General features: G+C 38.3%; 1 protein-coding gene across 5 annotated transcripts in view; it reads left to right on the top strand.

The window, feature by feature from the left end:
- The window catches only part of MTUS1 (microtubule associated scaffold protein 1), a 206087-nt gene extending 197571 nt beyond the window's left edge, over nt 1-8516 (top strand). For all 5 annotated transcript variants that reach the window (XM_073341911.2, XM_073341912.2, XM_078852526.1 and 2 more), the window contains 3 exons: nt 2849-2965; nt 4734-4831; nt 6232-8516. In XM_073341911.2, the coding sequence (XP_073198012.1) occupies nt 2849-2965; nt 4734-4831; nt 6232-6448 (432 nt within the window). In that variant the 3' untranslated portion in view covers nt 6449-8516. The remainder of the gene's footprint in view (nt 1-2848; nt 2966-4733; nt 4832-6231) is intronic.
- The last annotated feature ends 6747 nt before the right edge of the window (nt 8517-15263 follow it).

A 15263-nucleotide genomic window follows, 5' to 3' on the forward strand; every position in this document is an offset into this window, starting at 1 on the left:
TCACTCAAATATATGATGGCTAGTTAGGCTCTCACCTTAATTGCAATATGTACTGGTTGTCACCTGAAGGCCTTGCATTTACCAAAGCCCTCCATTTTTAGCCTAAAAGACTGTCGCATCAAGTTTCAGCCTGCCCCTCTGTCTGTGTGGGCTGTATCCCACAAATGTGCATGTTGTCTGGGGGTTGGGGTGAGAGAGGAGAGTCCTTTTCTCTCTGATGCGATAATGAAGACACTACTCAATTCAATACACCACTGTTTGCTCCAAATACACACAAACAACTTTCATCCCAGTTGCACAATTAATTTTATCTTTAAAGTAATAGACATGTTTCAACAGTGTTGGCTTCTCTCCTTGTTCTAGTTTTTACCTACATACTGACTTGGATTTAATAGGCCTTTTTCTTCTTATTGCCTGTGACTTCAGTTGTGAAACATAAACACTTTTACCATGGAAAAAGAGGCCTGGTATAGGTTAATTTTACAAAATAACTAGGGCTGTGGATTAATCTCAGTTAACTAAAGAGATTAACTCAAAAAAATTAATCCTGATTAATCACAGTTTTAACCACACTGTTAATAAATACCAATTGAAATGTATTAAATATTTTGGATGTTTGTCTACATTTTCATATATATTGTATTCTGTGTTGTAATTGAAATCAAAGTGTATATTTCAGTTCACCTCATACAAGTACTGTAGTGCAAACTCTGTCGTGAAAGTGCAATTTACAAATGTAGGGTTTTTTGTTACAAAACTGCTCTCAAAAACAAAACAATGTAAAACTTGAGAGCCTACGAGTCCACTCAGTCCTACTTCTTGTTCAGTCAATCGCTAAGAGAAACAAGTTTGTTTACATTTACACAGGATAATGCTGCCCTCTTCTTATTTAAAATGTCACCAGAAAGTGAGAACAGGCATTCGCATGGCACTTTTGTAGCCGGCATTGCAAGGTATTTATGTGCCAGATATGCTAAACGTTCGTATGCCCCGGCCTCCATTCTAGAGGACATGCTTCCATGCTGATGACACTTGTTAAAAAAATAATGCGTTAATTAAATTTGTAACTGAACTCCATGAGGGACAATTGTATTTGAATTGCCCTGCTCCGTTTTATCTGCATTCTGCCATATATTTAATGTTACAGCAGTCTCAGATGATGACCCAGCACATGTTCATTTTAAGAACACTTTCACTGCAGATTTGACAAAACATAAAGAAGGTACCAATGTGAGATTTCTAAAGATAGTTACAGGACTGGACTCAAGGTTTAAGAATCTGAAGTGCCTTCCAAAATCTGAGAGGGATGAGGTTTGGAGCATGCTGTCAGAAGTCTTAAAAGAGCAACACTCCAATATGGAAAATACAGAACCTGAACCACCAAAAAAGAAAATCAACCTTCTGCTGGTGGTATCTGACTCAAATAATGAAAATGAACATGCATCAGTCCTCACTGTTTTGGATTTTTATCAAGCAGAACCCATCATCAGCATGGATGCATGTCCTCTGGAATGGTGGTTGAAGCATGAAGGGACATATGAATCTTTGGCACACCTGGCACATAAATATCTTGCAACGCTGGCTACAACAGTGCCATGAAAATGCCTGTTCTCACTTTCAGGTGACATTCTAAACAAGAAGCGGGCAGCATTACCTCCTGCAAATATAAACAAACTGGTTTGTCTGAGCGATTGGCTGAACAAGAAGTAGGACTGAATGGACTTGCAGCCTCTCAAATTTTACATTGTTTTATTTTTGAATGCAGTTTTTTAGTACATAATTCTACATTTGTAATTTCACCTTTCATGATAAAGAGATTGCACTACAGTACTTGTATTAGGTGAACTGAAAAATACTATTTTTTTTACAGTGCGAATACTTGTAATCAAAAATAAAGTGAGCACTGTACACTTTGTATTCTGTGTTGTAATTGAAATCAATATATTTGAAAATGTAGAAAACATCCAAAAATATTTAAATGGTATTCTATTATTAACAGTGCGATTAATCATGATTAATTTTTTTAATCTTGACAGCCCTAAAAATAACCCTTTACAGATCTACATCACTTACTAACCAGTAAATATTAAGCTTGCTAGCAGGTACAAGTCATACCATGCAGCAAGACAATGTTAGTATAGTTGAATAATATGCAACTGTATGTTATGCAGCTAATAGTAGTATGAAAGCTGCATAGGGGAATTATAAAGTGCTGCTTTCAAACTGGAAAGAGGATTAAATGCATGTAAAATTCAAAGGTTTAAAGTTCAGCTTCTGAGTTACCCATATACAAGAAAAGTTGTTTGAGTGCTACAAAATATCTGAGTGACTCTGTGTGCATGCATGTGTACATATATATATTTTAACCTTCTCTTGGGCTTAGTTATGACTAGGAGAACACAGGAGGGTTCTGGGGTTCTTAGCAGCCTTAACTATTAGGGAGCCTCAGCACTACTGTAAAACGAATAAGTTTTACTATGCCTTCAATAATGTATCAATTTGATCCACAAGGGTTTTTATCATTTATACAAAAGCAAATTTGTATATGTTTGGCCAGTTATCCTATTTCTTTTGAACAGAGGTTAACCTTCTTATAGAGGTTTCTTAAATTACATTTTCAAAGGGAGTCTTTAGATCTTTATACTGAGGGACAAATGAAATTAAGGGAGAGGAGAATAAATATTCAGGAGTGGAAAAAGAAAATCTTTGTTTTTTCCTTCTGACTCAAAACCATGTCCCACTTGATTTCATAAAGTTATTACAAACACCTGATTTACAAGTGTTTACTATATACCTTTTAAAATTGAAGTTCTGAGAAATAAGCAAACTTTTGTGGAAATCATTTCAGAAAAACCCTCAGATTATGTATCTGAAACAGGAACTGGAAAGTTTGAAAGCAGTGTTGGAGATCAAGAATGAGAAACTACATCAGCAAGATATAAAGCTGATGAAGATGGAAAAACTGGTAAGATTCTGTGGGGACTGTTTTCTAAGTTGTCAGATTTTCAGTGAATTCATGCTGGTCAAGCTTAAACACTAAGCTAATTGTATACACGAAAAGCAAACAAAAATTTTGCAAAGGAGCACAAGGTACATGTTAATGTCACAGGTACAATTTTTACCTGTGCTGGCCTGCAATCTGAGGAAAGATGTTTCCTGAATGATACAATAAGAGAAACAAACAGTGGAACAGAGAGGAACAAATCAAATTTCAGCCAATTTTCTGAACCGCATTTCTTCTTTCCATGCAATTTAACTTGTAAATCCTGTAAATGCTATTTTGTATTCTCTCTTGACTGAAGTGGGAGAGGCAAGAGGGGAATCCCCAGGTGGCATGATTAACTTTTTAACCTCTAGACTTCTGTTCCATTTTGTTTTGGGTTGTTAAAAATAATCTGTACTAGTTAGTTACTGTCCACAATATACAATCCCCACTCTTGACAAATATCAGGTTAAATTTCAAAGCATTTACCCAATAGGACTTTAAGTCTGCTACATATGAGATTCTGATTGCATGGCAGAACCTTGTGGGGAAGCTTACGTAGTCCAGGCTGGCACTATGTCACAATGCCCATCAGGCAAAAAATGTTAACAGTCACGTTAAGGAGCTTATTGAAACAAGAAAGGAAGCAACCCATTCAACATGATACAGAAAAATAAAATTATCTGAATATGTTGACAGTGAGTAAATAAGTATTTCATTTCCACCTAAAGCCTATGTTGATCTGATGTATTGGATACTACTACGGCCTCTTTAAATTACCACTCTTTGGAAACCCCTCCTATTTTTGTTGTTTTACAGTGGAAGCTCTTCGGGGCAGGAAATCCTATAATGTTTGTACAGCATCTAGCATGATGTAGGCCTTGATCCTGGCTGGGGCATTTGAGCACTAGCTGAATACTTCTGCCATCATCTTCATGGAAATCTTACCATTTAATGCAGAGGAGAGAGGCTTAAATAACAGGGAGCAGGGTCTCAGTCAGCTATTACATTTTGTCTGGGAGCCAACTATTGCCATATACCAGTGATGATTTACAAGTCATTATGAAATTCTAGACGCTTCAGTGTAATCATGGGCTCTAAAGTCTTGTTGCCCACAGGGTCTCTTCTGACTAAAGATGTTGACTTTCGGAAATCCACTGAATGTTAACCCATTTCAAAGTTGTTTTTGTTTTTAAAAGAAGCTTTTTTCCCGTGATACTAATTGGGACATGCAGGAGTGTGGCTTTTTTAGATGGGGATCAGATCACTTCTGCTAATACAGAATTGATTTTGTGGGTGGTAGTGAAGGTTGAGGGAGAGCTAGTTATATATGGAGAACATTTTTTTGAATTTTTCACCTTTCCTAGACTATATATTGCATGGTGATCTAGTGTCTCAGCCATCTGTAATGCTATATGTGAAGAGAACTGTGGCCACCAGCCCAGAAATTCAAATAGTGGATTCAGCTTTTAGTGGGCAGCTAATCAAGCAAAAGTGGCAAAATGCCAACTAAGAAGCAAAAAGTAGACTTGCCTACTGATGATGAGCAATAAATCACTTTCACGTCACTTTTACATTTCCTCAAGATAATTCTATGTATCTTAAAATAATCTAACTTGTACTTAGTGTAACAAACTCAATTTCAGGTTAGTAATGCATATAATGGGTACTTGCCAATGCAATTATTCTGTATTTTTATAAAAAACAAACATCCACATACAACCCCCAACAATTTGTTCATTTGTTAAAGGTGGAAAACAACACTGTCTTAATGGATAAAATGAAGAAGTTTCAGCAGGAAAATGAAGAACTAAAAGCTCGGATGGACAAACACATGCAACTTTCAAGGTAAAAAATAATCCAGGCATTTTTATTAACTTGTGAAAACATAAATTTTATTCTGTAAATGAATAACCAGCATCTTGCAGATTTAAAAAGGTCCTTACCCCTGTAAGATATTATGCCTGGAAGATGGAAGCATGATGCTCATTTTTTCCATCCTGTCTGATATGTGCAAATCTGAAATCCTACCTGAGTTGGAATGGGTATTGTGTGGGGGGTGGAGGCTCCTTGAAACTGGTGGCAGGGTATAAAATCATGACTGTTCTTATCAAATAAGGCTAGCTCTGTTCCCCTGGAAATTACAGCTCATGTTACTGTCTTGAATGCTCGTTAACATAGTTACCAGGGAAGTAAAGGCTACTCAGGAGCATCATCTCTTACAATTAATTGCTAGATGCTCTTTTTCCCTGGAGTGAAGTGCTCCTGATTTTATAAGAACTGTTCATAGTTTTATATATTAAAATGTTTAAAATTACTCGACAATTTCTTTTCAACAGTTTGTTTAATCAAAGGGGCAATGTCTGCTAAGCCTCCTGGTTCTAGATATACAGACTACATCCAATCCAGAAATGGAGTCTGACTGTGTTAATCAAATCTTCTAACTCTGCATATGTTGCAAGAAATGAATGGGCAAACCACTGTAGAGCATACAATAAAGAAAATAGGAAGTTCAGACAAATTTTGCAGGTCTTGCACTGCAGGGAGACAAAGCTATGACATGACTCCTGACAGGGAAGATGTGAAAACACTCTTCAGCTGCTTTCATTAATAAGAGTTGAATTTTAAGAGCCTTAAACTACCCAGAATTTTGTAAAATGACTGATTCATGCAGTAATGCTGGCAAGAATAGGCTGCTGCTTTTATGCAGGATTTTTTTTTCTGACATTGTTCTATCTTCTGCACAAGCTGCCAGTTTAGGGCTTGTCTTCACTGCAACAGTTAGCTCAAGTTAGTACATTTGAGGTACTTCACTAGAGCTAGCCTAGCTCTAGTGAGTGATCACACTATGAAACATTTGAGCTGCACAGTGGTTTGAATAGCAGTGTGATTGTATTTGGAGCTAATCAGCTGTGGTACCTGGAGCCATTGCATGTCCACTGCATTACTAGCCCTAGCTTCAACAGCACTCCAGCTTCAAGACCTGCTTAATTCAAGCTAGAGAATTGTGTGTGGATGGGAGTCGAATTGGAGCAAAACTCAAGTTCTAGCTCCAGCTCACGATGCAGTGAGGGCAAGCCTGTAGAACCCAGCTGTTACTTCTTGAGAACAAATGCACTAAATCCTCATAAGGAATGTGTATATTTGGACAGGGATTTGTTATAGCTTTTTTAATTCTTTTAAAACTATGTAAGATGCTCTAACTTTCAAATTGAATCATGTCCACTTACTTACAATTATTTTTTCAGGCAACTTTCCACAGAGCAGGCAGTTTTACAGGAGTCTCTAGAGAAAGAATCAAAGGTAAATAAGCGTCTATCAATGGAAAATGAAGAACTTCTATGGAAGCTACATAATGGGGACCTGTGCAGCCCTAAGAAAGTGTCACCTAGTTCTCCACCAATGCCTTCTCAGTCACCAAGGAATTCTGGCTCCTTCTCTGCTCCTACAGTAGCACCAAGATGACCTCTTTTGAAATGAGGGGGAGACTACATAAAAGCATTTCACTTGTGATCTGCAGAACTGATCCGAACTCCAATCACGGGAGCAAGAGCTATATTAGCTGAGTGTGATGACTGAATTATAACTGGAATTATTGGTGTGGAAAATTGTTCTAATATGGGAGTAAGACTTTATATTTCTCCTCCAAAAAAGACTTCAGTAATGACTATAGACATTGTTGCACAAAGCACTTACAGAGCAAGGGAAATCTTGTTCATTGCCTTTTTCACCTAACTCTAAGAAAAAAGCTCAGGGGCTTATAGATAAAGACCACAACCTCTATAATGTGTTCCTTATCACAGACACCTTTCTGAGACTGTGGATGTGTGGTGTGGATGTAACACACTGTGTGTGTGTGAGAGAGAGATGCTGCCGCCTTTGCTGTGTATGTAATAAAGGACAAAACGTAAAGAATATACATTGACATGTACTTAATAATGTTGTCAATATGCATGTTTTATAAAAGGTTACCCTTAACTGCGGTTGAGGAGAAACTACCACTTGTATTATAGGCTAGTTTCCACCTCATCTTTCTGCTTCTGTTTAGTAAGAGGATGGCAGGAAATGTTTTATCTGTTGACTTGTCAGTGTCTCTACCTACCTTTATAGTGCAATTGAGTTTTTTTTCTAAAAAATTCAGTCTGATCACCAGAGTTGAAACTGCAGCCATACTGTCTGAAAGCTTTTTAGCTTTCCCACTTGTAGCGGTATCACGGTCTATTAAGATGGCAGCATTGCATTTTTTCAGGATACAGTCACATTTAGAACACTTTTTGCTAAAATAGAAGTGGGGAAGTAAGGTGATAATTCTGGAACATTGAAATTGACAATCTCTGCAACTCTACTATAATCAGAGGTCAAAACATTAAAATGACTAGATTTAGCATTAAACCCCCATACTGCAGACATGCAACCAGACCCAATCCCCTTGTCTGCTGAAAACAAACACCCAAACAAGCAACCATTACTTCCTAAGAAAAGCCCGGTAATTTCAAAGGCCACCTGTAGAGAAGAGGAGGGTCCTGATCTAATTGAAGACAGGATTTGCAAACCAAAAAGGGAAAAATAAGTAGGATGACAAAACATTCTTTGAAAGGGGAATGAGAACTGTAATAAGCTTCAAAAAGCAACTGATACCATTTCTCTGATTTTTGATGAAGTTTTGTTTTTTAAATGTTGTGCCCTTATTTTAACTTTCAGCAGTGTTACCAATATAACTGTATGGAGGGGTGGGAAGAACAACATGTGGTTCCACAGCTCACCTCTCCAATGTTTCCCAATTTCACTTGGAGGAAGTTTCCCCTTAAGTTAAAACAAACATGTCTGTGTTGCTGAAGATGGATGTAACATTTTACACTATGTTTCGAATTAAGGTAGTCACAGTGCATCTCTGGTCTTGTTACTGTTTTGGTCTGCACTTCTTTTAAAAATCCCATGTATCCTGTTTTGTAAGTACAGTTTCAACTTCTAGTTATGGTTACAGAATGTTGTCTCTGCTTCTGATTGGGGGTTGTTTTTAAACCAGGAATATTCTACTGTCAACAGTGTTAGCAATAAGGTAAATCTTGTGCTTCACTGTATTTTTCCAGCAGACTGGGAAAGGAAGTCCATTGGATGGGAGGGGAAGGGAAACGAAACTTGAAAAGCATTTCAAACCAAACATTTCATCTAGGATATGAAAACGCTGGCACTTCAGAAAGTGCATGGGTGTACAAAGTTATAGCAGTGCTCATTCTGTAACTATGAAATTGTAATATATTCAAGCTTGTAATTAAATTTAATCTACGCAATGTACAAGTGAAATCTGACTCCAGGAACATTTTACTTAATTTGCCTCTTTTTATCCCCTTTAAGGCACTGTACATGCCACTGTAGTTCAAGTGGTGTCAGCAATTATAAACACTGTTTTCCACAGATTTATAACTTAACTGTAAAAATCTGCTGTGGGCTGAAACTTGGCTTAAAAGTATTTCTTAGAGCATTCTTTGCTTTGATAAGGTTAAGGAAATTGGATCATGTATATTTGAGATGAGTGTTTAAAAATAAATTTTTTTTTACTCGTTTGACTTTCTGCTTGTGTAAGTCTAAAAAACCTGAAACTAAGAAGGAAAGTTGTCCAAGGGCTTAAGTAGTTGTTAACAGTTGAAATATTGAAACTTTACAATGGTTTTGTCCCTTCATGTGTAGAAGAGCTTTCATCAGTGTTCAGATAACTTATTAAATTTTTTATCCCAGCCCTACAGAACTCAGGATATCAAACTGAGTTTTGCTTGTGTAGTCTGTAGATGATTATTGGATCCAGGAGAATCCTGATTATTCAGTTTCAGGTTGAACATATGTACACTAAGATACACCTCTAAAAATAGCCAGGGTACATAATTTATCCATGAAGAACTTAACTCTTTTTCAAGCATTATTGGCTAAGAACCACATTAGGTCCCTATTTTTCTAGCTTAGCTGGAAGTAGTTATATTCAAAGGGTAAGTGGTGTGTCTCGCAGTCTGTGTATAGGCAAATGTTGATTTCCAGTAATAACCATTGTGTGTTTAAGGAGCCCTTCTAGCCTTACCAAAGCATTTACTTTTAATAACTCATTCAGAAATTGATCTATTTTACTTTCTCAAGAGCAGGGGTATTTAAAGTCTAGCAATCTGTTTCATTTCATGACTTTTCTCAAACTCCTTGGATAACAGATTAATAGCCTCCAAAGACTTTGCTATTTCTGGTCATTCTAGCAAGTGGCTTCAGAATGCACCATGGTTCATGTGAGGGATTTCTTGACAGGGAGAGGGAAGCGGACTGGAGATTTTAGTTGACATTTAGAAAGATAACCCCAACTTTGACTTGAGCTAATTGTAAAGTTTGTGGGTTGGTGTGATTACATTCAATTTAAGAAATAGCTTAATGGTTCTCACATAGGGGAAAAAACCTTGCCATACATAACTATACAGACATCAGTTAATGGTCCACCACCTTTGTTTTGACTTCTCCCCACTTTTACCCTAAAACTCTAGGCAACAATGCAGGAGGCAGTCTCAAAAATGTAATGGTTTAAAAACAATTTCATGTTCTTATTCCTCTCTGTTATGAAGAGGTGGGAAAGTTTTGTGTGTATGGCTTTTAAAAATCAAACTGCAGATCCTAGAAAGGACTAACCTTTCTTTTTAGAGTCAGTCCTATCTGGCTGTTAGCCAGAAAAGAACTTAACGCTTCCTGCATCTGTTGTAAACTATGCCTGTTCAGAGGGGGGGACAGAGTGACACACTGACTGCTGGCTAGGCCAATTGGAGCTTGATAAGCCTACCACAGCCTTGGCCAAGAGAGAAAAGATCTTTTAGTGTAGGCAGTAGAGGCTCATGTGTTAAGATCTAGAGGTCTCAGGTGCGATCCCAAAGAGGATGACCCAGCTTTAATGTACTGTCTCCAGTCCAGTAACTTTAAAGGCAAAAAATTACAAGCATGAATACTAGAAGCCTGTTTCATAAGTAAATGTAGCACAGAACCCTAGCTTTGACAGTGTTCCTTCTCAGTTGACAGTAGTTTTTGCTTTATTGGAAAACAATTAGCCTTGGCAAGTTGAGAGGCAAACGAGTAACATTATGTGAAGCTTAGTTTCAAAACCATTCCTTACATCATTAGAGTTCAATGTGCTCCAGAGAACAGTTTACAGGGGAAAATATACGTACTTGAATTTTGAGAGGCTCCTTCCCTCCTCCTTTACGGTAGGTCTCAATGCCAACCCCCTTTTGAAAATGAAACTTCATCTTTCCAGTCAGTAAGCCAGTTGTGAAAATTTGACTGTGCTGTGTTAAATAGGAATCAGACTACTGTAGAAAAAAAGGGAGGAAAAACGTACACTGTTGCCTATAAGTCCACACTTCAATCTGGTCAGATGCATGGAACTTGAATGTTTCCTGATGAGCGGTCACTGCACTGTTGCTCATCATAATTTGTCAAAACAATTGGATAAAAATAAAATGAAAAAAACTTGCAAAAATTCCATTCTAAAAATCAGCTACATTATTGAACTTACAATCTAAAATAATTGCCACCTATTGATATACTCTGAATAAAGCTAGAGCAATGAAAACTTTAGCATACTTTGTAATAACCATCCTCTCAATCTAATGCTTGAAGTGAAGTCTTCCTCAGGTGATCAGAGTCACGTTTTACCACTTACTAAGACTATTAAGTACTGTAGCTTCACATCTGAGAAAATTCCAGAAGTAAAAATAAGATTGGCTTTGTCTCCAATATAAAGCCACTCTTTGCAACATTAACAAATCGGAGAGAAACCTAGGATGTAACACACACACTGCAGTATATGAAATACTTACACAGGGATGGTATCTTCACACTACAGTTGTAGTGATGCCACAAAAATAAACCATTCTTCATCCTGCAGCCAACCTGTATGCTGAATAAGGCATATGTAAAAAAAACTATGTAAAAAATAGTTTGTGATCACATAATATACTACAGTCACACAAATGAAATGCCAGAGTTTAGGCTGCTCATGGTCCAAGTTTTGAGGTTTTTTTGCACCCAAAAATCTTTTAATCGCATTAAATCTCCCTTTTTTAGGGCTTTTTTTTTTTTCAAGATGCTAATGTTTTATGTTACAACTAACACCTCCTCTTCCCACCCACCAAAAAATGCATCAGCAGGGTTTAGCACCATAGTACAGAAGCCCATTATGTAGGGGCAGATGGAATACTAGCACCATGTGTTAAATCCAGTGGGTAGAAGAAGGACTCTTGATCTCTCTACCCCTGAGTATGAGAGGCAGGTTGCTGCCCTCTTATAATGCCCTCAGAAGGGGTGATGGACTGCTAAGGCCGTGTATTAGGTCTTGTGCTGCTGCTCTGGCAACTCCCTGGTATTGCCCAATGAGTGGGCTGCAACAGCAGTGGTGTGGGTCCAGAACTTTAGCATGCTCATGCAATTATCTGTGGCAAGTGCCTTGCATTTCTCAGGAAAAAGTTGGCAATAGCAGGAATATGGTACCTCAGCTAAATGGAATTGCATGGATTTAAAACAAAAAGTATTTATCTAGCACCAGGGCTTGCCTCTTGCTGAATTTCAAAAGCCTACTGCAAGTATTGCACCCTCTCAATCTTTTATAATTGAAAGCATTAGCAACTTTTATGCTTAGGTTGTCTGCCTGCTACCCCCACAATGAAAATTCTCAACACAGGAAATTACAATGATATTCAACATCAAATGTTTTGTAATCTTCATGACAATAGTTGGGTGACATCACCCCTAAAATTTTTCTCTGTTAAAATAAAATATTTGTCATTAGTAGATGTGACAAAACCCAAACTAAGAAAATTAATCATTTCCTTACATTGCTTACTGTTGTCATGAAGAGTATCACCTACGCTAAGTGAAGACTTTAGTGTTCAGAAACACTTCAGGTGCCTGAGTTTCTCTGGCCAACCACAGACATTTCAGCCTTGAGTATCACATAATTCAGACAGACACACTGTGTCAGTGGATGATAAATGTTGGCATTTAAAACTACAGTTGCTGTATGGCAAGCCAGGAAATCATCTAGGCCTGCACTGGATAAAAATGGTCTACCTAGCAGAACAGCACTAGAAAGTCAAACTTTTTAGAGAGAGAGAGAATGCCTTGGACAGCTGCTGCACTATTGTTTAATCTCTTCTCTAGGACGGATACACATCTTAGAAAAGCACCAAGCACTATTAAGTGTGACACCATTTTATCTTTTTTTCCCCTCTCTGCTTTTTTCAGAACATATTTGCGCTTTACTTGCAGCAAATGCACGTCTGATAAAGAGTGGGAAGAACAAATTGTCTTGTGGTTGAGGCATAGGACTGGAAGCAGTAACATGCTGGCAGAGTTGGGGATGTTTGTTCTTGGACAAATTACTTATTTAATTCTGGAGAGGTGATTGATTCTCTTCTCCTTTTCACAACTCTAATTCTATTCATCTCAGTGGGACACCTCTCAGGATGAGAGAGAAAAATTAGGCCCTCCATGCCTCACCTTTCCTAGCTGGTAAAATGGAGAATGCATTTACTTCCAAAAAAAGGTGTGTCAGGCTTAATTCACCCCTATGGCCCAGCAATTTAAGCTCTTCCTCTGGAAGCTGCTATAGAGCTCTTACTTAGATAACCATACAGCTGCTGTGTTTGAGGATTTGCATCTTATTTCTTATTGCCTTGAGAACTGTCACCTAAGGGAGGTGGTGCTCCCACACCATTCAATGTGTTACTGAACAAAAGTCAGTTTAGGATAGGTGATGCTGTCTCACTTGCTAGACATTTTAAGGAAATGAGTTATCTAATGACAAGTTTTGGAGGTACTGAAACTACTTTGAGCTGAAAAAGGTGGACACCCCTAGCGTCCATCAGAGGGAAAGGTACAGGATTTTTCATTGATCAGAACAATCAGAACAGAGGAGAATGAAGACTTGGGTGGATTTTAAAAGCGGAAGCTGAAACTTTAACTCCTTCTCCCACCCCACACCCACAAGAAACAGATTTATTGGGGTGCAGTGCAACCAATGTTCTCTATGCCAAATAACCAATATTCAGGGTTCAGCCCCCCTCTGAATCCTCTCTTACCCTCTGCACACAAAGGGAAATGAGGGCACACGGGAAGGCTGGTACATACACACACTAGCTCTCATCTGAGCTAGCGCCCTACACACAGTAGTATAGCCACCGTCACATGGTCAGCAGCAGTATGGGTTAGCTGCTCTGACAACCTCACCGGGACCCTGTAGGTACCTAGTTAGGGCAGCAAGTCCATGCTACCATTCCTATGCTACCATTTTTACACTCTACATCCGCTGAGAGCTGGCACGAGTATGTCTACATAAGCTGGAAAGCACAGCCAAAGCTTGTAGTGTAGACATACCTTATGTCTTTGCAGAGTGAATCTATCCCATTCCCCGCCTCCAAGCTTATGGGTCCATCCAGGCTGGACATAGGCAGCAAGTTGCCATGAAATTACAAGCAAACATGGATACAGCTGCTAAATCCTGTCATAGCTCCTTACTAACCTAAACGTAGGCCTCAAGGAAAGTGGCGGGAACTTGTTAATCTTGCTGAGGGAAAAATTATTTCCTGATGCTAAAAATGGCTCAGACCCACAGAAGTTTTGGAACACCGTTCAACCTATACATCCACTGTGGGGATGAACGCATGGGTCCACAGTCACAGTAGCATGGCTGCTGCCTGCCCTGAGCACTTCAAACACACAGGAAGGGCTTGCACACAAAAGGCAATCAACTCTCCCTCCATCCACACAGCTTAGCCTATGGCACCAAGACACAGAGGATTCTTTCCCCCTCCACACCTGGCCATGAACTCCAACTGCATTTCTGAGAGGGGTGCACAGAAGGTCTCAGGGCAGGGGGTTATCTTTCCCCTGCCAGTTAATCGAACAGCTCCCTTCCCCTAGAAAAGGGGATGGGGCAGTGGTGCATTTAATTAAGACTTATGTTACTAGCTTATCTGAATGAAGATTACAAACTAGCATTTCTGATGAGATGATGCATCTTATTGTTTTGCCTTTTCTTTATCATATTCTCCCTTGGGTGGATATCCCTTATGCACTATCCTCTCTGAGATGGTGAATTGAGTTGTATAGTCCCATTTTTGTATTTAAATGGGATTTTGTTTGTAATATTAATGTCCAATTTACAGGTGTGACTATTCTCCCAAGATGGCAGTAGCCATAAATGTTACTAAAGAGACAAGGTGGGTGAGATCATCTCTTTTATTGGACTTCTGTTGGTGAAAGAGACATGCTTTGGAGTTTATACACAGCTCTTCTTCTTCAGGCAGTTGAGGGTTTCCTTCCTGCCATTCGTTGATTGAAAAAAGCAAAGCACTACTGCTTAACTGAAATGTCCTATCCTTCCCTCTGACTTAATCTGTTGTTAATTATCCTATAGTGATGATTTTTATTCCTTGTTAAGGAGTGGGCTTTTCCACTGTATAAACAATTATATTCTTGTTGATGTAAATGCTGTTTGTTTAATGCAATTCTTGGTTAATCCTGATTAGCTGTAACCAGTTATGTTACTGGGTTGTTCTTGTATCGGTGGTTTGTAGCTTTATATCAGTCTGTGTGGGCTCTCAGGAAGGCACCAGCTATTGAAATGTCACTCTTGATCATCATCAGAACCATCAGTGTTGATTATGATGGGACAACCAATTTCTTAATTTAATAACCTAACTGTGGTTGTTTTCCTTTTTCTATTATACAACCTGCTTTTTGGCAACTCATTCCATAGTGAGAAGCTTAGCTGTTTCTCTCTCTACTAAATTACACAAGTCTACAGATTGTTTACATTTTTGATTCAGGTGTTTCATTTTCATTTATACTAAGATTGGAGTAAATTCACTTAATACAGTCAAGGTAGTTACCAACCTGGCTGATACAGGATCTTTTCTCAATCAGTACTGTAAATCAGTGTGTTCTGCTTATATTCTCCTGTGAAAGATTGCTTATAAATGCCAAGTCATATCTCTACTATGTAGCAATAGTTAAACTCCCATGCTAAAGAGGGCGTACATTTTAAAATTAACTACATAAGAGCAAGAGCAAGATATACAACTGGAAATACCCTAAGACAAAAATGCAAAATATTTTACCTGTTAACTATAATTTTTTTTAAAAGTACCTCCCTTTAAAAAATGTTCAGTGCTACCACAATTTAAAGTTAGCATGTACTCAATCCTAACCATCTCTCAGGTATGACAGTAAACAGTAAAACCACACACTTATACAACTTTGT

Source organism: Lepidochelys kempii, chromosome 4 (assembly GCF_965140285.1).
Source record: "Lepidochelys kempii isolate rLepKem1 chromosome 4, rLepKem1.hap1, whole genome shotgun sequence".
Lineage (NCBI taxonomy): Eukaryota > Metazoa > Chordata > Testudines > Cheloniidae > Lepidochelys > Lepidochelys kempii.